General features: G+C 37.4%; 1 protein-coding gene across 1 annotated transcript in view; it reads right to left on the reverse strand.

Annotated features, from left to right (window-relative positions):
- Positions 1 to 856: 856 nt before the first annotated feature.
- FAP (fibroblast activation protein alpha) overlaps positions 857 to 26,474 on the reverse strand; it is a 92,267-nt gene continuing 66,649 nt past the window's right edge. Inside the window, exons 20-25 of the mRNA XM_069080190.1 lie at positions 15,985 to 16,039; positions 7,852 to 7,951; positions 6,680 to 6,744; positions 4,998 to 5,070; positions 4,655 to 4,728; positions 857 to 1,278 (exon numbers count right to left, since the gene is read on the reverse strand). Coding sequence (XP_068936291.1) covers positions 1,177 to 1,278; positions 4,655 to 4,728; positions 4,998 to 5,070; positions 6,680 to 6,744; positions 7,852 to 7,951; positions 15,985 to 16,039 — 469 coding nt within the window. The 3' untranslated portion in view covers positions 857 to 1,176. The remainder of the gene's footprint in view (positions 1,279 to 4,654; positions 4,729 to 4,997; positions 5,071 to 6,679; positions 6,745 to 7,851; positions 7,952 to 15,984; positions 16,040 to 26,474) is intronic.

Below are 26,474 nucleotides of genomic sequence, written 5' to 3' on the forward strand. Positions count from 1 at the left end.
TCCTAACCTAACAATTATGACAAAATATGTATCATCAAATATATTATGAATATCTGAGATCTGGGGGGCATCTGGGTGGAGATATATGTATATGATAGATAAATAACATTGTGGAGGCAGTTGGTCAGACACTAGCTATGTGACAGGGGAAAGTCACTTAACTTCTGTCTCATTTTCCTCATCACTGAAATGGGGATAATGATAGAATCTATTTCCCATTGTTGTGTTGTGGATCAAAAAGGAAAATATATACAAAACCTTTTGAAAACCTTACAACACTATATAAGTTCTGGCTATTATTGTTATTATATTGCTAAGAGAAATCCTTTTGTGGGAATCACATTGCCTGAAGAGAAAATATCAGATCCTTCAGATAATTTAAATTTCAGGATATCTTGCTGAATCCAACCTTAAATTTGTTTCACTTCTAAATGAATAGAGGGCTGGCCTAGGAGTCAGGAAGACAGATTTGAGCCATGCCTCTGACAGATAATTGTGGCATTATTTGGCAAGTTATTCTTAGTGTACTAGTCATTCACCAAAGTTATAAATTACAGAAAATTGGCAATCTGCATCACTGGAGGGAAGTACCATAGCAAGGAATTCCCCACACCAAAGAGACAAGGTCCAGACACAAACAACAACAAACTTTTCCTGAATAGTTCTTTTATATCCATTGTACTTTTCCTACTATTTGGAGCTTTAATGAGACACTCAGGTCAATTATTCCAGTCTTTCTATTTTCTCAGAGACAGTTTACTTTATTTGTTCTCTCCAGCCAAGTACTTCTTTCTGACATAGAACCTGGGACTTAAATTTCATGGAAGTTGACGGAGGAATAGCATTTTAACTTGAATTCAATTCAACAAACATTTATTTATTCTGCTAGAGAACATGTAAATGAAACAGGTTATCAAAATCCTGCATCAATCCAAAGCAAACTTGGGACTTCATCCTCTCATACAGTATCAAAAGATATATGTAAACACAATTTAATTTAAACATCTCAAGCCCTCAGTTGGTAACCAGCTGCTAGAATATAATTGATTAAAGTGGCTACAAGAGCACACCCTTAATATTCTCACAGAAACAAGCAAGGGGGTTAAGAAGTTTACATTAAGATTTTGAAGACACTGACATGGATTTTATACCTCTCTTCCTTCTCCCTCCTGTTTATTAGTCTGACAAAGAAAAACATTGCTTTAGGAAATGGGTCATGTGTATATAGAGATGATTAGTTGACAGGCCTGACAAGCCGTGGTTCTGGTCCGAATACCACTGAAATAGAAAGGAAAGAAACTCATTTATTCCAGAAAAACTGAGCTTTGAATTTTTTTCTTTCTCTTTGTAAAAAGAAGCATTTTGACCATCTTGATAACATTTTGACTATATACTTTCATCATCATAATAATAATACAAATAATATCTAGTATTTATGTAGCTCTTTAGTTTTTTTAAGTGCTTTCCTCAAAATGGAAAATAATAACAAATTTTTTAGAAATAAGCCATTTAGGTTAGGAAATTTTTCAGTATCTCTTTCAAACCTTTACAAATGATTTTCATATTCTTTAAAAAACTATTTTGAATCTATAATAAATCAGATTTTTCCTAGTTGGAGGAAATGCAAGTCTAATATAAATGACAATCACTCTAGAAATTCATGATACTTAAAGAAATTGTATCATGGGAAAACTTGATCATTTTAAACTTTAATGCGGATGAAATCACATTATAATTAATAAAGCTAATAAAGAGAACAAGTTTTTTGTAAATCCATGCTATGCATATGTTACAGAGCCGTAACAAGGTTGAGGTCACTAGGGCTTTGCTTTGTCCCACTATATCAAAACTTAAACATTCAAAACTTTTATACACATTCTCCTTCAGCACCTAGAAGTCATTATGGTAACTAACATTCTGACAACCCCCCCACCCACAACTAAATTTGTCTTGGTTATTTCTTGTATTATTTTTCCCTTCATGAATTACAAAGATGATTTAAGGGCAGCGTTTTTGCTGCTTTCCCTGGAAACATTTTGTACTGTTTGCCTTGGGAACCAAAGTTGCTACTTAGGGTTTGGGTGACTGTGTAAGTTTTGGTTTCTTCTCAGCAAAATAAAGATTTCAGAAAGGTCCCTCATCATCATTGGTTAATTATAAATTTAGCGCCTCTCCAAAATAGAGAATCCCTTTTTTTTGGTGGGCACTTCTTTGATATAAGGAGTAGGGTCAATATTTATGCCTATGGAGAATATAAAATAAAGGAAACTAAAAGAACTCTTCACCCTTGCTCAGACTCTATTTCTCCTCTACTGCACTGGCCATTTTCCTCATGCAACCTAAAGTCAAATTAGCAGTTAGCCTTCAGCAAGGTTTAGAGTGACTAAGGCTTTGTACATCTCTTGGGGGAGGGTTCCCAGGTGATGGAAGCTTCCTCCCCACAGCAGTCTGAAAACAGCTCTATTCCTTGTTCTTTATAATCCTTTGCTGAGCTGCGCCACATGGCACATCCCCTTCTCTCACTTGACCTCAGGCTACCAGTATGAGGGTCCTATGGCTCCTTTTTGAGGGGCCTGTCTTTCCTAAGTAACCCCTTTGGGGATTTGAACAGGGTTCTCTGGAGGATGGCCCTTCCCCTCTCCCAGCATGGCTGCTTCTATATTGCCAATGTCCCCTGTGCAACAACTCTGTTTTACTTCAAGTGAAAGAATTCTTATCTAAGGCTTTATAGGCCATCACAAAGTGCCCTATCTAGGTCTTATTTCTATTATTATTCTATTTTTTCTTACATTCTATTTATAAAAGTTTTTTCCTTATTTATTTTATTTTTAATTTATGGAATAAAACAAGCATTTCTGTAACATATATAATAAAAAGATGATTGTACATGAAACTGCAAATCTACTATGCACAACTTGCTATTTCTTTCAAATACACAACAAAATTATCATGTAAATTTCTTTTCTTCCTTCCATCCTCCTCTTCCCCATAAAAGTAGATTTCAAAATTCTCCCTCCTTTGTAGTATTCTTTTGTGGTTTCCATTTCTGACAGGTGTTCACTGACTTGAACTTTCAGCTTTAAAAAAAAAAATCACTCTAAGCTATTCTTGGTCTAAAGTCTTCTGCAGAACTCCAGGAAGGCGCAGAATAGCCAATGGAAAGCATAAGAAAAAATGGACAGCCTCCTATACGTTACTGTTGTCTTATCGAATAGATTTTCAGGACAGATTTTTAGAGGATTCCAGAAGCATCTCCTAGTGTAATTGCCCAGTCAAGAGCAACAATGAGATTTCACCTGATTAAAGTGGTGGCAGACATAGTAAATTTTCTAATCTACAAATCAGAGAACTCACTATGATTTGGTTAGGTGATGTCTCATTAGTTAATTGTTCTGGTTAATTGTTCAGTTGCTTATCTGATGCCCTGAGCATTTTGGATAAGCATTACTTGTTCCTTCATTTAAAAAAACAAAACAAAACAGGATCTTTAATAAATAGTCAATTTCCTGCTAATATCTATTACATTACATTTCTTTCTTAAATTTACACCCAGAAAGAGCAGAGTCCAATAAAAAGATGGTTCACTCGTGTCTCTCTGAATTTGTCTTTTTTTTTTTTCTTTTTGGAGGGCAATTGGGATTAAGTGACTTGCCCAAAGTCACATGGCTAGTAATTGTGTCAAGCATCTTAGGCCAGTTTTGAACTCAGGTTCTCCTGACTCGGGCCGGTCCTCTATTCACTGCACCACCTAGCCACCCCTCTATACCTAAATTTGTATCGTGGCTAGATGAGAAAGTAGGAGTCAGGAGACCACAGAGCAGGTCATTTAACCTATTTCAGCCTTAGCTTTCTCATATGTAAAATGCTGATAATTCCTGCCCTATTTAACTGACATGGTCATTATAAGGGTCAAATGACACAACCAAGGTAATAGCACTATGTAAGCAAGTATAGGTAATGTAATAGGTTAAGTGTAAGACATAATGATATGGATGAAGTTCCAAGTGAACTGGGAGCTGATCAGTTCTCAAGGCGTGGAAGCATTGTCCTGATCTGCTCCGTGAAGCCTTCTTCCTGAGTTTTCCTTCCTCTCCACTCAGACCACACTTCCTAACTGTACCATACTTTGTAGTAACAGCTAATAGGGTATATTGTCTTCTCTAATCTTTTTGTAAGTATGGCATTTGGTTCTCCAGTAAGATTGTATGCTATTGAGAGAAGGGATTAATAATCTTGGGTTAATAGAACAATATGGTTAAAAGGGTAGAGTACTAAATATTAGAAGACTTGGGGTCTATTTCTAAACTAACTCATATAGGACCTCGTATGAGCCATTGCCACTCTGAGATAGTGGCCAAACCTAAAAAATATTGTACAAATATAAGAGAAGCTTAGCATGTTAGTGCTGAAAAAGGCCTTAGAAATAATATTATCTGGACTCCTCTTTTTATACATCAGGAAACTGAGGCCCAGACAGAAGTGACTTGTTCAAGTCCTTCAAGTCATTTGTTGAAAACTGAGTAACAGAATGGAGATTGGAACCTAGTCTCCCAACTCCAAATCCTGTCCTTTTTCTATCAGGTTTCACCAAATGTTCCGATTTCTTGCCTGGGGCCTACAGTGCTAAAAAAACAAATAATAAGAAATTATGTACCATTGCTTGGAAATCCACTTGTGCATTCACCAAAGCCTTAGCAATCTGTGCTGAGTTCTGAAAGTGTACATTATCTGCAAGAGAGAGATTTGAAGTGCTATTAAAACCTGGTAAATATCAGAAAGCATGGAGTGACAATACACTGACTGGAAATGAACACCAACAATTATCTAGTCATAGAGTTGACACCGTCAGCAGTGAGTAAGCGAACTTCTATATGGAAATGTCCTTAACACCTCTGTACTGACCCTGAGCACAGGCATAGGAGGATGCTTAATGTTGCTCAAACAAAGTGATGCTGGCTCAGTATTTTTATGTGTAAGAGTCTTTCTTAAAACCTCACCATCTGCTGTTCCATGGATGAGAAGATAGTCGACATTTTTGAAATATTCTGCCCTTGCCATCACTGTTGAATTCTGAAAAAGAAAGAATATTATCAGCTCAGTAGCTGTAAGTTCTAACACATTGTGCCCATAGAAAACCACCTAAATTAGCAGCCAGAGGACCAGGCACTACTATTGGAATTATTTATTACATTGGCTGAAAAATGTTTAGGCATTAAAGTATCACATTTTCATCACCTCTTAAATTACCTCAATTAAAATAATGTAAATCTAAAAGATTCTTAGCTTATAAAACTACAAGAGTAGCAAGGTATAGAACAAGACATTGATTTTTTGGACATGGCCAGTTCAAGAATTTGCTGCTTGAGTATTTTTTTTTTTTAAGCAATCAGGGTTAAGTAACTTGCTCAAGGTTACACGGCCAGTTATTTCTGGGTGTGGTGCTGAGTGTCTGAGCCTGGGATTCGATCTCCAGGTCGTCCCAATACTGGAGCTGGTGCTCTTACTCGCTGAGCCACCTGGCAAGTAACTTGCTCAAGGTTACACGGCCAGGTGTTTCTGGGTGGGTGCTAAGTGTCTGAGCCCGGGATTCGATCTCCACGTCAGTCTGACACTGGAGGCGGTGCTCTTACTCGCTGTGCTACCTGGCCGCCCCCGCTGCTTGAGTATTGCGTATTTGTTATGAAGGTTTTATTTTTCTTTTTTTTAAATTGTTGTTTCGGGGGATGGGGAGAAAAAAATGAATGCTTGTCAAAAAAAAAATACTATGAGAATGAAATCAGTAACTTACTGAAACCAAAGATCTGGTCAAGTCATATCTCTACTCAGAAATATTCAATGGCTCCCAATTGTTCAATGAGTAATTCAGATTCTTTTGTTCTATATTCAAGGCCCTCCACAATCTGGCAGCTCCACGTTTTATCAGTCATATCTCATATTAGTCCCTTCTATGACTATCATGGCCCAGCCTAACTCTCGTATGCTCTCTTCCCTGAATATTCCCATAGCTGTGCTTTTTCTTACACTCTAGTCACATTTTATTGACTAGAATATCATTTCCTCCCCTTTGCCTGTTGAATTTCTACTTTTCCTTTATGGTCAAACCCAAATGTCACAAAAGCTTCCTGGATCACTTTTTTTAAAAAAAATTTTATTAATGCTCTCCCCCCTTTCACAGAGTCTTCTGCTTTGAACCTTGTATAATACTTTGTCTTATAATTCTTGAATGCACTTTTTACATAATATTCTCTGGTATATCTGTTTGTTCTTGTCTTCTCCCCTTACTAGATTGTAAATTCCATGAAGGTAGACATTTTTGTACCTTTCTGAATTTTTCCTTTCATGCCCAGTGCTCACCCATGTGTGATTGATAAATATTTATTGACTGAATGTTAATTGTACACATAAACAATGCCTTGAAAATTTATGTCTGAAGTAGAGGTGGAGGGTACCACAAAAAAAGAAATAATAGCTAAATTCCATTTAATTAAACAGTTACATTAAACATCCATAATGGCCAAGCAATATTTTATTTTTTGGCAATATTCAGCTTTACAAGAGATAAAGAGTTGGATCTTTGATTAGTTGTCCAGAGTTTAAAGCTTGCATACCTAAATGACTCAGAATTCTTTAGCACAGTTGAAATTAAAACCACAGAATGAAGAAAATATAAAATTCTTACTTTATAGTGTTCAAGATTATCTGACTTTGTGGGAAGACCCATGAAGCGCTCGGTGTAGATAGATGCTGAAATACATTTTGTAAGAGTTTATAGCTCCACATGTTACTTTATTTTCCAGTTAGCCCATACCAGTGTTTTCCCCAGCCCATGAGATTAGTTTGGTTGAAATTTGTGACTTTTTTTAACCATGCTCTAATGATCATATCATCATCAGAGACTTTGTGATGGGGCTTCCCCTGTTGGACCAAAATTAGCAGTGCTTATTTGACTAAACTGGACCCACAGAAAGGAAAGGATGTGATTAAGGGAAGCAATATATCCAACATTTTGGGAGATTTTGTTGCTATAGGAAGGGGTGGGCTTCAAGTCCCAGCTTGTCTACTGTCACCTGTAGCCTTGTTAAAAAGAAATGGGTTACCATAGAGAAGAATGACATCTCCAAGATAGCATTCTCTAGAAATATATCCAAAGGGAGATCTTTGTTATTGTTGTTGAGAGAACCTCTTGAAACCATCTCTTCCTTTCTCACTCTACCTCTATTCAATACCACAGCTCCTCTTCTTCCTCACCCATCCCTCACCCCCTCCCCAAGGAAAGATAAGATTAACTAGTGAATATTCATTTGATCACTTACTAAAATGAATTCAAATCACTTAATCCATCCTACATGAATTTTGACATTTTTAAAAGGCTGCATGTGGAAGGTGCAGCACTGAAGTAACATCAATGTTTTTAGTTTCTGGAGCTATTGAGTTGGCACCTTCAAGCTGTGTAGGGTAAATGCATTGATATCTCAGCCCCAGGGCTTCATTTACACCAGATGTGTTTGGAAGTCTGTTATGATTGCAATGTGGTAACATGTAAAGTTATGGACTTGATTGGGTTTTTAAAGATTAGGTTCAAAGGTGGCACAAGGCATTTCAGAGAAAATAAGAATTATGAAAATATAAATGAGAATTTACACTTAAGACGACACATTTTCATTGTTGTAATGCAGTTGTGATGATTTAGATAAACATATCCATTTGTGGATTCTTATTTTCTGCTCATGATGGGGGTAGATTTGGCTGCAATCGTGCTTTGTTTTGTTTTTTTTTGGTTAGCAATTTCATATATAGGGTGATTTTGTGCTAAATGATTTCCCACTTATCATTTATGAGATGCTTCCATACCATAATATTCCCAGCTGGAGACTGGAGCCACTGCTATCCCACATTTGAATAAACCAGTTCCAGATCCAAGGGCCAGTGAAGATACATATCCACCATAGGACTGAAAAGAAATTAATCAAAAGTTAGCATCATATTTACGTGGCTTGACATTATTTTTTTGCAAACATTTCACTGCTAAAAAGGGGAGAAGAAGTTTGAAATTATGAGTTTGGGTCTATTCAAATTGAACCTCTTAAAACATGGTAGGAGTAGTTAAAGAACTATGGACAGTAGTAATGGGAAAAGTTTTGTTTTCTCTTCTGAATTGTTTCCTTTCCATCTCTAGTCCTAGAATGATCCCATTATAAGAAAAAGCATTTTACTTGAAGAAATTACAAAAAGTAATGAAATCATACTCCTAAGGAAAAAATGCAAATACAGCTCCATTATTTACAAAAGCCATGAGGAGCACAGTTTACCCTCCCTTTGATCCTCTCCAGTTAGCAATCCTGATCAAAGGAAAAGAAAAAAGGTGAGAAAGTCCTTCTTGATTATGTCACCATCAAGTACATTTCTGAATGCAAAAGGACAAGTGTGTTGAAGAGTCTTACTAAATTCAACAATTGACTGATGAACCTTTTGGCCAGTCCATATTTTTAGCTTCTGAAAAAAATCATCTAGAAATTGATCAGAGACTGCAAATGAATGAAATAATACTCATTTATCATTAAGACTTTTACTTCATTTTCAACTCCTGAAAAATGCCTTTAATAGGTCATGGTTACAGAACATGCTCATTAGCAAAAACCCTCCTGAATAAAAAGAAGCCATCTAGATTAAGGCATAACCAGGTCCTGCCTGAGAAAGAAGAAACTCTTTAAAATAAACTTTGATAGAGAAAAAATGTATTTTTTTTCTTGTGTGTTTTTTAAAGACAGAATGAACTAAATAGTTTGGAAATCATTTTGGTAAGTGACAATATTATACCTATTTCAAGCTTTCATTTGAAATGTAAAAATAATTTGTTCTGATTAGTAGACTAACAACAACTATTTTGGGAACTGAAGCTATTTCACTCTTAATTTTAGCTTCTAATGACTGTAGAATGAGCTTGGGTTCTTTATACAAAGGGCCCTCTAGAAACGTCATTATTGTTCTTGATTTTATTGAAATAGTTCATACTTCCCATAGAGAAATAATGTACCACTTCACTTCACTTCTAGACCTGTAAAATGACCAAAGAATGCAAAGTAATGGAATAATACTCATAACAACTTTTATTTCAGCCTTTCAGGTCAGTCTTCTGGAATAATTTATCTAGCCTCTCTCTCTATGTGAATGATCACATTGATTTAGATGAAATTTCCAGATTCAACCTAAGGTGAATTAAATAACTTGAGTCTTTAGAAACAAAAGTCAAAATTCCCTGAGAGACAGAATGACCATGGATGCACATTTTAAATCTCACCCAGTTTGGAAAAGTAAGTCTGCAAGTAGAGATGACTTTTTCTGCTCTGACATGTGGGTGCGCCTCCCAGGCAGAGTGGGCACCGGAGGTGAGAAAGAGCCCACTTAGCAGAGCTGAAATGAGAATTCTAGAATGCTGTCCTTTGCACTTGGAGACATCTTGCCATTTTGTTTAAAGTATAATTTAAAACATAGTTTCATTTACATAGGAAATCTTGTTGAGATTTACAAAATTCTGTATGCGAACATGTACTAGAGCAAACCCAGTTGGTTGGGGAGAAGGCTAGGTGACAGACCAGAGGGTAACCTGACTGTAGGTTCTACCCCAGATGGGGGAGGGGGTGAGATGCAGTGGCACAGGAAGGGACAATCAGTCCCATAGAGAAACCATGCTCAGAAGTGTTTGGGGCAGGGGGAAGCATCTCTGGGAGAGAAGATCCATAGCAACAGAACTCAACTTAGCAGGAGGACTTGTATATTCTATGCTTCTAGTGGTCAGTGGGGCCTTGTGGTAGCTTTAGGAAGGAAGCAAAAGACCCACCTTCCCCCAATGTTAGCAACCTGAAGCAAAAATTCATGTGTCCTGTGCTATTTATGGCTCTGTATAGCTATGACATTGGGGTGGCTGGGTGGTATAGAGGATAGAGCACCATAGAGTCAGGAAGATGTGAGTTAAAATCTGACCTTAGATACTCGCTAGGTGTGTGACCCTGGGCAAGTCACTTAACCCTCATTTGCCTCAGTTCCTCATCTGTAAAATGGGGGCACACTGGAGAAGGAAATGGCAGACAATTTCATTATCTTTGCCAAGAGTCACATAGAGTCAGACCCAGCTAAATGACTGAACAAAAAGCCACAAAATAGCCATAACAAGCATGCTGGAATCTTCTCCCACCTGCCCTCCGCACGAGAGCCTTAAAATGCAGGTGGAATCTTTTTTGTTGCCTAATCCCCATGTTCACTGTTGATGATCTCTATTGATCAGAACTGACTTTAGCTACTGGAAGAGAAAGAAACCCATCTTCTGAACTACTGTTTGCTCATCACCACCTAGCCAGACAGGCTTCATTATATTAACTACATAAAGTCATAACTTGGCATTCTAAGCCCAGTCCTTCAGATGGAACCTACACTTGTACTTCATCTATCCGAACGACTCAATTCTCCAAAACAAACAACATTTAATACGGTGTTGGGCCCATATTGAGAAAGCAATAAATACACTAAATTTAATTGAAAAGTGGACAGTTCATAGCGATGGAAAAAGGTCTGAACTGGAGCCCTGCCCCTGCTGTCCCTTTCTAGATGAGTGACAATAAGTCAGTCATTTGCCCTTCCTATTTCTGAGTTTTCTCCTCTATAAATTAAGTGGGATAATGGACAGAGTGCTGCACTTGAAGTCACTGAGTTCAAATCCTTCTTTTGACATTGATGATGAATAAGTCAATCCAATAAGCATTTTTAAAGCATTTCTTATGTGTCAGGCACTCTGCTAAGCACTGGGTATATAAACAAATACAGAAACGTCTCTGCTTTTAAGGAGTTTGTGGTCTAATAGGGAATACCACATGTAAAAAACCCAAAATATATGCAGCATAAATTGGAAATAATCTCAGAAAGAAGGCAATAAGATTAAGGAGCAGAAAAGACTTCTTGCAGAAGGTGAGACTTTAGCTGAGACTGAGGCATGCCAGGAAGTGGGATGAGGTAGGAGAGAGCTCCAGGCATGGCAGACAGCCAGTGAAAATGCCCAGAGTTGGGAGATGGAGAGTCATGTTTGAGGAACTGCAAGGAGGCCAGTATTGCTGGATCACAGAGTATATGGAGGCGTGCGAAGTGTAAAAATGCTAGAATAGTAGAAAGGGGTCTGGTTATGAGGGGCTCACACAGCTACTGTATATACCAAATGAGATAATACATAAGGGGGATTATAAAACATTAAAGCACTACTTAAATGCTAAATTTGTTATTATTACTGTGAGATTGAAGGAGTCGGGCTAAGATGACCACTTAAAGTCCCTTCTGGTTCTAACATTCAATGTACATCAGACATTTTATATATTAAGGCCAAAAAATGTGAAAAGGCGAGGATACATGTTACTCATCTAGAAGACTGAGGCCAAGCATGGTGACAGTCAGTTAATCAATTAGCTACTAAACATTTTCAAAATGCTTACTATGTGCCAGTTACTGTTTTAAGCACAGGAGGTAAAAGAAAGGCAAAACCACAACCCCTACCCTCTCACTTCTAATGGGGAGGCCACATAAAACTTTTACATCTAAAAGGGATCTGAGATAAGTAAAAAATATTCTCAAAGGGAAAGTGCTGGGAAGAAGGAGAGAGAGGGACTGTGAAAGGCTTCCTACAGAAGGTGGGATTTGATCTGAGCCTAGAAGGAAGCTAGGGAAGCAAAGAGGCCAAGGTCAGGAAAGAAAGCTTTTCAGCCATGAAAGAAAGGCAGTGAAAAAGCATCACGGGAAGTAGGTATAACCTTTTTCCCATAACCTCTACTCCTCCAGTGCAAGTACCTCTGGGGCAAAGTATATACTATTCACCCTTTTCAGTAAAATCTTATTTTCTCATTGATCTAGGAGAGCTTCTTAAACTGTGGGTTTAAGCTTAACTGTGGGTTTTATGACTCCAAAAGGGGGTCATAAAAAATTTGGCAACAGTAAAAGGTTTCTAACATGCAAGGACCAAAAATTAATTCAAAACCAAACAAATAATGAATCAGAGGTGTTTCTGATAGTGCTTGCCCATGTTGCATCGGGCAACTTCACTGCAACCTTGATTCTGAGCACAAAGCAAGGGCACCTTGCCCTGCGCACGCCCTCAGGCCATTCAACACCAACAAATGCTGCAAAAAGGCAAAAAAGGGTCAGGAGTTGAAAAAGTTTAAGAAACACACTAGGTAGTTGAGGAAACACACTAGGTATAGTATTCTATATAGAATCTAAGATTCTATATATGTCCTATATAGAATCTAAGATTCTATATAATAGATGCTAGAGTCTAAAAACACCTGAGTGAGAGTAAATATCTTGTTCAATGGATGTGTTTTTGGCTCAGGGCCTTAAGGAGATGATGTGACTCCCGGAAAAATATCCTGTTCCATGCTCTTTGAAAGGATCTGGAAAACCACAACTTCTCTGGCCAAGCAAAGGTGTCATCTGTCACACCTCTTAATTAGGTCTTAATTATGTATATCTTACCACCTCTTATTTCATTACCCATCACCCAAATACCCAGACATGTCTCTATATTTTTCCCTCCCTTCATCTCCTTCCAGTTTAGGGCTTGACTCCCAGGGGTTTGGAAATGAATTTTATTCATTCATTTGTTTATTTATTTGAGGCAATTGGAGTTAAGTGACTTGCTCAGAGTTACATAGTTAGTCAGTGTCAAATATCTGAGGACAGATTTGAAATCAGGTTCTCCTGACTCCAGGGCTGGTACTCTATCCACTGTGCCACCTAGCTGCCCTGGAAGTAAATTTTATTACTCAAACAGGAATTGAAATTGTCTTTTCAATCAGTCAATTAATCAACAAGAGTGAACTGTGCTAGAGGTACAAACACAAAAATGAAAAAAATGAGTTTACATTCTATCAGGAGAGCCATTATGGAAATTTTTGTGGGAGGCAATAACAGGTGAGGGAATCTGGAGAGGTCTCATGTAGAAGGCAGCATTTTGAGCTGAACTTTAAAGGAAACTAAGTATTCTAAGAGGCAAAGACAAGGAGGGAATGCAATACCTGGGCAAAGGCACAGAGATAAGAAATGGATGTTGTACATGAGGAACAGTAAAGAGGCCCCTTTAGATGAACCAAAGGGCAGTAATGTTTAATAAGCCTGGAAAGGCAGGTTGGATCCAGGTTGTAAAGGGCTTTAAATTCCAAACAAAGGAGCATGTATTTTATACTAGATACATATACACACAGGGATATGTATGATCCCTAGTTAGTAGGACTATACTGTGGCTTATTTAGCCAGGGAATGACAGGGTCAGACTCGTGCTTTCAGAATATCACTTTGGTAGGTGTTTGGAGGAGAAATTGGAGTTGGGGAAGACTTGAAGGAGGAAGATCAGCTAGTGTTGGTAAGAGGAGGTTGGTGACTGTATGAGTGGAAAGAAGGGAACAGATGTGAGAGATGTTGTGGGAGTAGAATTGACAAGACTTGGCAACTGTATGGATATGTGGGGTGAGAGAGAGGAGTTGAGACTTAAAGCCTGGATGACAGGAAGGATGGCAATTCCCTTGACAGAAATAGGGAAGTTCAGGAGAGGGATGTGCTCTGGAGGAGAGATAATCAGTTCTGTTTTGGCAATGTTGAGTTTGAGAGGCCTAAGGGACATTCCGTTGTGAATATCTAATAAGCAATTGGTGTATATATACATATATATGTACACACATATACATATATACAGACACATATACACACAAACATACACCTGCATGTACACATACACATCTATACGTCATTTGGGTTTGATGTGTTATTCCTTCCAAGATGTTGTTGAACATCTAAATAGTGGTGATATTTTAGGTGGTAGGGGAGTTATTTGTGCAGAAGGGTGAACCCTATATATATAGCCATCCTCCAAGAGCCCTCTATATCTATATGTCCCTTGAGAAAGATAAGGGAATGAGGAAACAGAGCTTGTGGTTTAAAAATGTTTGCTATTATTATTATTAAAACTTTCATCAAAACTTTAAGCAAATGAAAATGACTGTGATTTCATATAATTGTTATACCTAATATTTGGATACTGAGATCATTTACTTTGGGGATTTCAAGATGGCTACACAATAAGGAATTTCATTGCTGAAATACTTCACTGGGATACTTCATCTATTACCACATTCCACTTGGTCTAGGCAGTTACCGCTTGCCTGTTTTAAGAGGGACCAAATAGCCAATTTCAGGAGATAACTTTCCCTTCATTCACAATCTGAGTGGTTTGGCCACTGTTAAGGGTGGAGAGGAATCTTGCAAATTCTGTTTCAGGCTTGATTTCCCTCACTCCACATCATGGGGGCCCTTTAGAGAAAAAACAGGCAAGAAAAGCAAGCAGAGCAAATAACTATGAAGTAACAGCCGTTAGCTGGTCAGAGTACAAGTCCAGCTGAAAGGGGAAGAAAATTGGAAACTTTCTTGAGCTGTAATTAGAATAATTTATAATCAGAACATTGGAGAATATGCCAATATTTTTCATCAATTCTCATTACCTCACCAGCTGTGCCCAACACAGGATGCCACTACTTCAGTCAGTGTGCCTTTTTTTTCATACTTGAAACTGCTTTTCCAATGTAACAAACTATCTCTATGACCTACAAATTGGAAACTGAAAGCTACTTACTCCCCTCTTTTACACAAATGGAAATTAGGTCTGGAGAAGGAATTTACTTGCCAAAGAAAATATGAGAAAGCCAGGATATGACTGGATTGGGCTGTATATTAAGGAGGTTATATTTTAAAAGTTCACATGCCAAAATAACAGAGGGCTAGTGAAGCATGAGCGAATAGTGAAAAAAGATGTCTAAAATTTAAAAAGAAAAGAAACCTAAATCTTCTGAGTCTTGCCAGTTTTTAAAATCTTGTTCCATCTTCCCAAAAACATAGTAGAGACCTGACAAATGTCAGTTAATTTAAGTAGTCAGATTATTATTTTATCAGTGGAGAGATACAATTATTAATTAATTTTATCAATGGAGAGAGACAATTCACAAGATAGAAATTCATTAGAAATAAGAAGGGCGGGGCAGCTAGGAGGCACAGTGAACCAGTTCTGCAGTCAGGAGAACCTAAGTTCAAATCAGGCCTCAGACACTTAACACACACAAAAAAACTAGCCGTGTGACCTTGGGCAAGTACTTAACCCCAAAACCTTTCCCCCTCCAAAAAAGCAAAAAAAAAAAAAAAAAAAGAAGAAGGGGGAGGGGTCTAAATGATCTAAATCGACTGTCCCCAAATCAATGCATCCCCCACAGATCTGCCAAAGTGATTTTCCTAAAAGGCGTTTCTTATCATGTCATTCCCTCACACGATAAATTCCAGTGGCTCCCTACTATCACTAGGAGAAAATATCTCCTCTTGTCAGCATTTTAAAGCACTTCACAACTTGTTCCTAACATACCTTTCCAGCCTTATAATATTCTAACATTGCCTGCCCACCTTGCATCCTACAAAATCTAGTCAATTGGTCTTCTTATTGTTCCTTAAATAGGGCACTCCATTACCCATCTCCATGTCTTGTCCTCCATGCCTGGAATGGAGTTTCCCTCACTTCTACCTCTGGTAAATCTTGGTTTCTTTCAAGATTCCTCTCAAGGGCTGTCTTTTGCATAAAGCCTTTCCTGATTTCCTCCGCTGTGAGTATCACCAACCTCTAGCCCCTTGTATATATTTGCTGTTGGTTTTGTGTTTCCCAATATATGCTGACCCTGAGAGCATGTAAACTCCTTGAAGGACTGTTTTACTTTTGCATGTTTTTCTAGCACCTGACACAATGACTGGCAAAAGGGCACTTAATACATTCTTATTGATAGATTGATCAAACAATATTGCTAAATTTTCACTTCACTCTATGGTGGAAAATAGTATCAAGGGAACCATACAGAGCACGTTAGAAAATAATTATAGTTACATTGACTATCAGGCATAGAAATATACAAAACAACTTACCCAGCCCCATATGGCTATTCTCTTTTCATCAATGAAACCCATTTCTATGAATTTTCTAAAGTAAAGGAAACACATGTTAAAATATGTACATACTACACTTATTGTGAATTATATTTATTTAGAGCTAAATAATTTTTAAAAGGTCAATTTTTTCTTTTTAAACTCATTGACCCTAATGCAGAGTTTACATATGATGACAAGGCTATTAGCTTCACTTTCTGCACAGGGCAAAAGAATTTCAGGCCCCCTAGTATCTGTATTTCAACATAATTTGTTATTCAAAATAATTTCAACATAAAAGTTTCCTTCATAATTCTATGCATTTCATTTTATGCATTTAAAAACATTCTGAGAAGAGATTCATGGAATTCATTGGTCAATGTCAAGAAACAAACATGAAAGGAGTGGATCTTGGGCTTATTTAAAAGGACCTCATTGCAGAATTGCCAAGTACCTAGTGATGGCATGTGGTCTACACCAACTGTGGTTTAATTCAGTGCTGGTTAGGAAGAAACTTGAGAAAATTCCCAAGAAACAGATGCAGTACCAGAATGAACCTGCAGAAAAGCAATGGCACAGTGTCCATATTCCAACAGAAATAGGCAAAAAGACAGAGGTAATGTAGATAGAGCCATAAAATGTTCTTTATTCATGCCGTTCAGGTTTTTTGTTCGCTGCCATCTGGGCAGAGGGGTGAGTAATTGTGATTTGTTGACTCCGTGAGTTTCTTAAAAGGATTTCAGACACATTCTCCCTTGACTCTAATGTTCACAGTGTGTAGGTTCCAAAGGTGTGGATGACTGGCAAAGTTATCCAAGCAAAGCTGCCATAATCTCTATGCATAAGCAAACAGGATGAGGTACTGTTAGCCACAGCTGTCACCTGGAGCTCTAGGTGCAACTGAGGATTTGGGAGGGAGAAGTAAAGCATCAGTGTCCATGCAAATGATGTTGCCAGGAAAGAAGAGAAAACAGGCAGCAAATTGGTACTTATTTCAGCCATTCCTTCACAGCCTGGGCTAGATTCTCTGTTAAGGTGGAAGATGTTAAATGATGGAGGGGAAAATTTTAACATTTAAAATTTTTTTTTCTTTGCCTCTGATGCTTGATGGCCACTTCTGAGATATAAAATGCAATTTATGGCTTTATGATAATCCAGAAGCTAGTGATGAGACTGCCTTAGATGGATGAGAAAAAGCAAATAACAGATGCTACCTGGGAACAGGAAATTCTTAATGGCCCTCTTCTTTGTTTTATCCTGAAAAGGACTTGAACAGGAAATGATAGTGTAATAGTTAACAGGGAAATTAAACAAGAACACGTATTGTAGTGAAAATGTCAGAAATGATCGTGTAATAAATAACAGGGAAATTAAACAAGAACACATATTGTAGTAAAAATAAGTCAAAGGGCTATCACATAATCTAAATGCAATAAAATACACTCCTGAATTTTTTTTTTTAGAATGCCAAACAGAAGAGTTTATATTTGATTCTGGAAGTAGCCATTGGAAAATATTGCATGGGAGGTTGGTGGGGGTGGTATGATTAGACTTACACTTTAGGAAAATCTTTTTGACCAGCTGTGTGGAGGATGAACTTGAGTAGTTAGAAACTTAAGGCAGGGTTTGTGAGGAGATTTTAGGAGAGGTACTAAGAAAGAATACAAGTGCTCAAGGATCACAACTCAGGCAGTGTCACTTCCCAGTGCTTCAAATCGATGGACAAGCATGGACTGTGGTTTAGGTATAGAATAGGAGGAGCTGTTCCTTAATCAAGATCCCAGAACTCTGGATCACTATCTTTATATTTGACTGCTGTTATTAGGCAGATTCATAGGGACCAAGGGGGAGGGAAAGCTTTGGGGAAGTCAACTGGTGAGTGGACAGACCATGATACCCTTCTCCCTCCCCCCCTTCCCATCCTTCCCTCCTTTCTGCCACTGTTAACCACAAGGACATTTTGATTAGAAAAGTTCGCTGAACTAATTATGATTAGGACAACCTTGCAGACCCTGCCTAAATGAAGTTGGCTTAACCAGTTTTTGAGTAAATAGGAACTTTCCAGTGCATAGGTGGACCAATCAGTGGTCAAACATGGAGTCACCTTTTTCAGCTAGAGCCTAGCAAAAAGCCAATCATCACAGGGATTGTTAATTAGGAAGCTATGGCAATAGTCCAGGTGAGAAGTCATGAATATAATTCAAAATTTCTGGGGTGTAGCAAAAGCAATCCAGATGGGAAAAATCATATCCCTTATTATACTTCTTTTGAGTCTTGTGTCTGAATGTTACATTTTCTGTTTTTCATTAGGAATACTTAGAAGTATTCTATTTCATTAAATATTCATTCCCCTCCTCACCCTCACCCCATAGGATTATACTCACTTTTGCTGGGTAGGTTATTCTTGGTTGTAATTCTAACTCCTTTGCTTTCTGGAATACATGTTCCAAGCCCTCTACTTCTTTTTTTTTTTTTTTTTAAGTAATTGGGGTTAAGTAACTTGCTCAAGTTTACACAGCCAGTTATTTCTGGGTGTGGTGCTAAGTATCTGAGCCCCGATTCGATCCCCCGGGTCATCCCGACAATGGGGCCGGTGCTCTTACTCGCTGAGCCACCTAGCCGCCCCCCTCTACTTCTTTATAGTGGTAGATACAAAATTTTGTGTGAGCCTTACTATAGCTTCACAATATTTGAATGGTTTCTTTCTGACTGCTTTAAATATTTTCTACTTGATCTTGGAGCTCTGGAATTTGGCTATAATATTCCTGGGAATTTTCATTTTGGAATCTCTTTGAGGAGGTGATCAGTGTATTCTTTAAATTTCTAATTTGCCCTCTCGTTCTAAGAGATATCCAGGCAATTTTCCTTTCCAATTTCTTGAAATATAATGTCTAGGTTTTTGATCACAGCTTTCCGGTAGTCTAGTAATTTTTAGGTTATCTCTCCTCAATCTATTTTCCAGGTCAGTTATTTGATGAAATGAGATATTTCACATTTTCTTCTATTTTTTCATTCTTTTGACTTTGATTTATTGTTTCTTGATGCCTCATGGAGGCAATAGTTTTGACTTGCCCAATTCTAATTTTTTTTCTTTTTTTTTGGAGGGGGAAGGCAGGGCAATTGGGGTTAAGTGACCTGCCCAAAGTCACCTAGCCACCTCCCAATTCTAATTTTTTAAGGAATTATTTTTTTCTGTGCACTTTTATATACCTTTTTGTCCATTCAGCCAATTCCAATTTTTAATGAGTTATTTTCTTCTGCTTCTTTTACCAAACTGTTAATTCTCTTTTCATAATTGCCCCTCTTATTTCCTCTCCTTTGATTTTTAAAATATTTTTTTATGCTCTTTTTAAAAAATCATTTCTTTAGCTCTTCCAGAGATTCTTCTTGGACTTATGTCCAATCTGATTTTTTTTTGTCCAAATGCTCCTTTTACTCTGACATCTTGGCTCTGCCCCTGCCCCCCGAATTCTAAGGAACTTTGGGATAGATGTTGATTTAGATTACACATATTTATTTTGCCCTCACTGTGTGCAAAGTGCTTGTGGGTGATGACAAAGGTAATGGAAACACTATCCCTGTCCTTAAGTCAGTCAACAAGTATTTATTAGCACCTGAAATAAAGCAGACACTGGGACAGACACAATATATGTATGTATGTATATGTATAGATGTATATAAATGTATATACTAGTGTGTATATATATATATACTAGCCCATAATATGTATTGTTCATTATGTATAACAAGCACAGAGGATACAAAGAAATTCTATAGCCAGTTCCTGCTCTCAGAGAACTGAGGTCTCATGGAGAAGACAACATGAAAACAACTACGTACAAACAAGATGTATAGAGGATCAATCGTAGATAAGGATTTGGAAAGGAGAGCAAAAGCATTAATGCTTAGCTTAGTGAAATTCACAGGTTATTGTAAAAGGGTATGTTTTATCTGGTTCTTGGCCACCACTAGATTCAACTTTTACAACAGGCAGTATGTAAGCATGCACTTTGTCCTAAACTTGCAAGAACAGATAGGTGCCACAGGAGATAGAGTGTTGGACTGGGAGTCAGGAAGACCTGAGTTCAAATCCAGCCCCACTTGTTTGCTCTGTGACCCTGGGCAAATCACTTATACTTTGCCTGCCTCTTTTTCTTCATATGTGAAACAGGGATAATGATAACACCTGTTGTTATCTGGTGAGAGATTTGTAAAGTGCTTTGTGAATCTGAAAAGTGTTATAATATAAGTGCTAGTTTTTATTATTTACTATTATTACTCTTCCTTTTGACTTTACTAATTCTGATAATGACCCCACTATTCATCTAGTTTTCTATGTTTGAAATCTTGGAATCATTTTTGATTCTTCTTTCTCTATTTCTGGTAGCGAATTGGTTACCAAGTTCTATCTAACATCTGTTATGTCCCTCTATTCCCCTTTGTTGTCACTTTAAGACTGTGGTACAAAGATTGGCTAGATGCTACAGTGAATAGAGCACTGGCCCTGGAGTCAGGAGGACCTGAGTTCAAATCTGGCCTCAGATCAGACACTTAGCACTTACTAGCCATGTGACCTTGAGCAAATCACTTAACCCCAATTGCCCTGCCTTCCCCCGCTCCAAAAAAGGAAAAAAAAAAAAGACAAGACAGTGGTACAGGCTATCATTACAACTCATTGGGACTATGTCCTCTTAGTGGATCTACCAAACTTTACCCTCTCTGCCCTCCAATACACCCCTTACGTCACTGCTAGACTCATCTTCTTTATGTGTCCATTTAGTCATGTTACTCTTCTGCTCATCAGTCTTCAGTGGCTCCCTATTTTCTACATAGTATTGTTGCTACCTGAAAAATCAAGAGCGTTTGCAATCTGGTAGCACCTTACTCTTCCAATTTAGGGAGGCAGCATGTAGCAGTAGAAAGAATATTCACTGAGTCAGAGGACCTGGGTTCAAATGTTACCAGTGTGACATTGGGCAAATAATTTAACATTTTGGGGCCTCAGTTTCCTCATGTAAAATGAAGGAGCTTGGACTAGATGACCTTTAAGGTCCTATCCAGATTTTGCTGTATGATTCTTATTTTATACACATTTCTACTAACCACACGCTTTATAGTCCATTTAACTGCACCTGGTTTCCACATATTACAACCTCACATAAGTGCTTTGTTTCTACCTCTCTAATTCATTTATTATATATTATTTAAATATATGTGTACTAGTCATGGACCCTAGAATGGTATTATGGCCTCCTTCCTGTGCTCCATTCACAACATTCTATCTCCTACTTTTTCACAAATGGTGGCTGTGCATGGAATGCTCTCTTTCTCCTAACCTCTGTACTTGGTATCCCTAGTTCCCTCCAAGGCTCAACTCGAGTACCACCTCTTCCATAAGGCCTTTCCTGCTTCTCCCAATTATTAGTCCCCTCTCTTAATCTCTGAAATTCTTTTGTTTTCACTCATTTGCTTTCATGCTTTATTCCACACTCCCTTAACTCCAGGACAGTGTATGCTTCTAGAGGATGAGGGCTGTTTAATTTTGAGGCTTTGTTTCTCCATGCTTGGCATGATGCATGGTACTTAATAAATGGTGACCGAAGTGTATTAAATGAATCTGACTACAAACTTTGTTAGGCCAGGGATCTAAACTTGCTGTCTCAACAGGATAGCCTGCATGTTGATTTGTAGTAAGATGGAAATGGATAAGGATTCAAGTAATTAATTCATATGCTATCTTGGGGAAAAAAAATCTCTTCACTGACATATTATGTAAAAATATCTGAAAAATATGTAATCTGTTTTAAAACATTCATCAGGAATATGATTTATTGAATTTATGATTTAGGGTATATTATGGTTTCAGTCATTTCCATGGATTTCTGATGGTCAGCCCATTGGTGGTTTCCTTAGTAAAGATTCTGTAGTAGTTTGCCGTCTTCTCCAGCTCATTTTACAGATAAGGAATTGAGGTAAACAGGGTTAAGTGACTTATCCAGGGTCACACAGCTAATAAATGTCTGAGGTCGGGTTTTGAACTCAGGAAGATTTTTCCTGATTCCAGGCCCAATACTCCATCAACTGTGCTGCCAAACTGCCATATTTATAGTATACTGGCCTCTAATTTCATATTCAAGTGCTCCTTGCCCCTCTTCCCCCCCCCCCAGTCTCCTCAGTATACCAACTTGCCCCACCATACTATCACTGATACATAACTTCTGGTAATAGTATTATTTGTTCAGATAAATTTGAAAAGTTATGAATTATATTTGGGCATTGAAAGCAAAAGAGGCCATACCCATTATGTTGCTCTGCCAACTTGAAGACCATAAAACATATCCTGTTTAGGGTCAGGCCAATTGCAAATCTGTATTCTGATGAAAAGTCCTGAAGCAGATGTGCATTAGCTTCCCTCATTCTATTCCTCCCAATCACCTCCTACCCTGCTTTAAGTTATTCTTTGGGGGGAGGGGTGTGGTAGAGTGCAAAGGAATATTTGTTGTTGCTTGAGCTTTTTTTCTATTAGAATAGCAAGAATTTATGACTGAGGTCTCATTTTGCACAAAATTTAGCAGGACAAATTCTATTCTTTGGGGGGAATTATGGAGGAGACAATGGAGGGATTATATTGCCTAGGTAACTATGAGCCACTTGGTGTCTCATTCCCAGACACTCCTCTGGGAGAGTTCAAACTGTGGATTATCATTATAATTCTATCCTTTTTATTTTTCTTGGCTTCTCAAAGCATCATGTTTCCTGGCTTACCTTTCACCTTTGTAGGGCAATAGCTTTCTAGCAAAGGATGCCACCATCCTGCAGTCTCTACAGTTGCAACAACTGTTGCATATATGTTCATGGTAGCCAATAAAGTTCCTTGATTTCTGTAGTTCTTTAAGTGCTCATGAAAAGAGTCTAAACTAAAAGCTCTTGGAAACCAATTCCTGGATTTATTCACTATGTACAGTTCTTACCTCTAAGTGCCCTGAGGGAAGGGCCTCTGTCTTTTGCATCTTTGTATTCTCCACTGTGCCTAGCACAGTGCTTTACAATGACCTACTAAACAAATGAATCCTAAATCCTACCTTTATTTGAAAGGAATTCAACATACAGGTTAATAGTCCCTCAAATACAGTGCCTCAGCCTAGTTCTCTCCCATGATCTTTGCTTCCACTCTACCTTAAATACTCGTAAGATGGGAATACCCTTCATCTGGCCATCACCCAAAAGTTTTCCACATTCACGTTTTAGATCTTTGAATTTCCTTTACTCATTCATCATCTTTTATCTTTCCATTTCGCCTATGCTAAATTCCTCCTACACCTACTCTTTATCTTCCCTGTGATTTCCCTCAAAGCTGTCCCAGGTCATCACTCTTGTGCTGCCTACAGTTCCTCCTTTCCTAAATCTCAAACCCTTGGGGAATCAGTTCAGTGCTTTACTATCTTCTACTCTAAGTCCTTGTTTTTTCCTTTTTTCTTTATGTCAGTAATGCTTAATATAGTGTCTTGGAACATAGTAAATAAGTTAATAAAAATGTCAATGTATCGAGTGCTTGAATAAAGGAATGAAAGAAGAGATATGAATGACATTCAGTTTTTCTGTAGACTCTAGATCAATAAGATGGAAGAAAGCAAGGATATGCAATAACTAAGCCCATCCTACTCTCATCTGTATATGAATCCCATTATTTAATTGGTGTTGTTATGGTAACCAATGAGATTTGTGCTTTCCTGTTTTGTGGTGCTAAAAATGAAGGAGGTTGGACTGGATAGTCTGTAAGATTTCTGTCAGATCGAGGATTATGATCCTATGGTCCTCTGTTTATCAGAGATAACATATTTCATCAAGACCTATCTGTGGTGTTCACATGTAATGTGCCCACACTAACCAAGCAACATGAGAAGATGCTAAATATTTCTTGAGCAGCCACATGAGCACTCATTCTCCTTAAATTTGCATGTTGCACTTTATAGTAGTAAGTAAATATAAATAAAGTAAAATGTGGAATGACCTGTGGTCCAAAGAAGTTTTTTTTTTTTGTATGTGGCTTATTTTGTTTGTGTGGTTGAGTATGTTTCTTTCTTTCTTTCTTTTTTCTTTTCTTTTCTTTTTTTTTAAAATACTAGGACCACTGCCAAAACAAGTAAGTTTTTAGCTCTACCAACCTTGGGAAAGATCCTATTGAATTACAAATGAGACATAATGTTCATCCTTGTATTTTAATGTAATCCTCAGGATTACAAGACATTTGGAACTTGTAAACCAAAAGTTGGTTTCCATTGCATGATAGAATACAAAAATGTGAACCACAGTGACAAAAAGCACACAATGCACTATGGAATAATGGTTATAATATGGTTAATAATGTTAATATTCTTATTAAAGACAGGCCTTATTATTAAAGACAGTATTAGATAATACTGCCATGAAAGTTTATATTACATAAGGAATATGAAATGGTGAGGTCCAGGTAAATCTGCTGGGATTCAGTACCATACCTGTGCATTGGCTGTATTGGTCATCTAATAATTTACCTATCAGTTTACCATTTATTATTCAAGCAAATCTATATTATTTGAGGTATATAATTTATGTGAATATGAGTATTCGTGAACGTACATCTCTACAACAGGGAAGAATAAATACAAATTAATGAATCAGAATCTTGTATACTTCTTAATATTAAAGAATCCTTTTCTGTTTAAATATACTTGAGACATAAGTTATTTGTATCAAATACAATTTGTGTGGAATATATATAATATATATGTATATGTTTTATATGTGTGTGTGTGTATATATATATATATATATATCTTTCCTGGCAGCTATTAATGACTTGAAGGACTTCTAACTTAAAAGGAGGGCCAATAAGGTGGTGCACTGGATAGAACACTGGGCCAGGAGTCAGGAAAATCTAAGTTCAAATCTGGCCTCAGCTACTTACTAGATATGTGATACATGGAAACTCATTTAATGCTTTTTAACTCAATTTCCTCATCTGCAAAATGAGCTGGAGAAGGAAATGGCAAACCATTTAGTATCTTTTATCAATAAAAACCCAAATGCAATCATGAGGAGTCAGATACAACTAAAAAAAAAATGACAACTTAAAAGAAAACTTTTAGCAAATCAATGTAAACTAATGAAAAATAGTAATAGTAATAAAGATAGAGAGAGGAACTGTGATTTTATTGTTTATATGTAACTCTTAGTTGATGAAACATCCCTACCAATGGAGGTTAGCACTTTTTCTGCATCTTATAGTCACAGAGAATTGCCTAGAACCCTTAAGAGCTAAGGGATTTGTCCAAGATCCCATAGGCAGTGTATGTTTAAAATGAGACTAGATCACAGATTTTCCTGGCTTTGAGGTCAGTGCTCTACCCACATGACACACTGTCTGTGATAATAATAATACTAATGATGATGGTAATGATAATAATATAACACTAGTTAATATTTACAAAGTATTTTAAGGTTAGCAAGGCACTTTTTTTTCTTGCTTTTTTGGAAGGGGGAAGGAAGGGCAATTGGGGTTGTGATTTGCCCAAGGTCACACGGTTAATAAGTGTTAAGTGTCTGAGGCTAGATTTGAACTCAGGTTCTCCTGACTCCAGGGCTGGTGCTCTATTTACTGTGCCACCTAGCTACCCTAGCAAGGCACTTTACATGTATTATCTCACTTAAGATAATTTAATTGTTCTTCCTTGCTATATAATTGCTATTGGTCTTCTGGTGTAACACCTATATGTGATTTATATGAACAAGATTGAAATTAGTTTAGCTTTGTGAGTTGTAATTGCTTATTTTTTCAACAAATATACTTTGAACATGGTCTACGTAAAGGTTCTGTGTTGGGCATTGAAAAGGACACAAAAACATATGTTTTCAATATTATTTACCCATACATGAAACAATGACAAGAAGTCAGAAACTCTGGATAAATACCAATACATATTTATGGCTGGTGCCTCTGATTAATGTTTCTAATGACTATTTTCTTAATATTTCTGACAAAAATAAAGGGAGCCAAAATTATATTTGGGAATGAATCTGGGTGAAAATATTAGATTCTGAAACATATTTTAAAAATTCCATCTATCTTTCCAAGATTAACTCTTTGGGAGTGGCTAGGTGGCACAGTGAATAGAGCACTGGCCCTGGAGTCAGCAGGACCTATGTTCAAATCTGGCCTCAGACACTTAACACTTACCAGCTGTGTTACCTTGGGCAAGTCACTTAATCCCAATTACCCTCCAAAAAGCAAAAAAAAAAAAAAGATTAATTCTTCAACGATATGTGATAGAGGTTCAGAAAATGTTTGTAAGGCCATGGTGTTCCCTAGAGATAACTGGTTTAACAACAACAATCATCTGTCATAAAATCTTTAGTGTGGCAGAACTCTGAACTCAAATCCCTACATCTATCTGTCTGTTTATCATCTATCTATCTATCTATCTATCTATCTATCTATCTATCTATCTATC

The sequence above is a fragment of the Petaurus breviceps genome, unplaced genomic scaffold (genome assembly GCF_028583685.1).
Source record: "Petaurus breviceps papuanus isolate PSGF00001 unplaced genomic scaffold, PetGlider_PUasm1.0 91133, whole genome shotgun sequence".
NCBI lineage: Eukaryota > Metazoa > Chordata > Mammalia > Diprotodontia > Petauridae > Petaurus > Petaurus breviceps.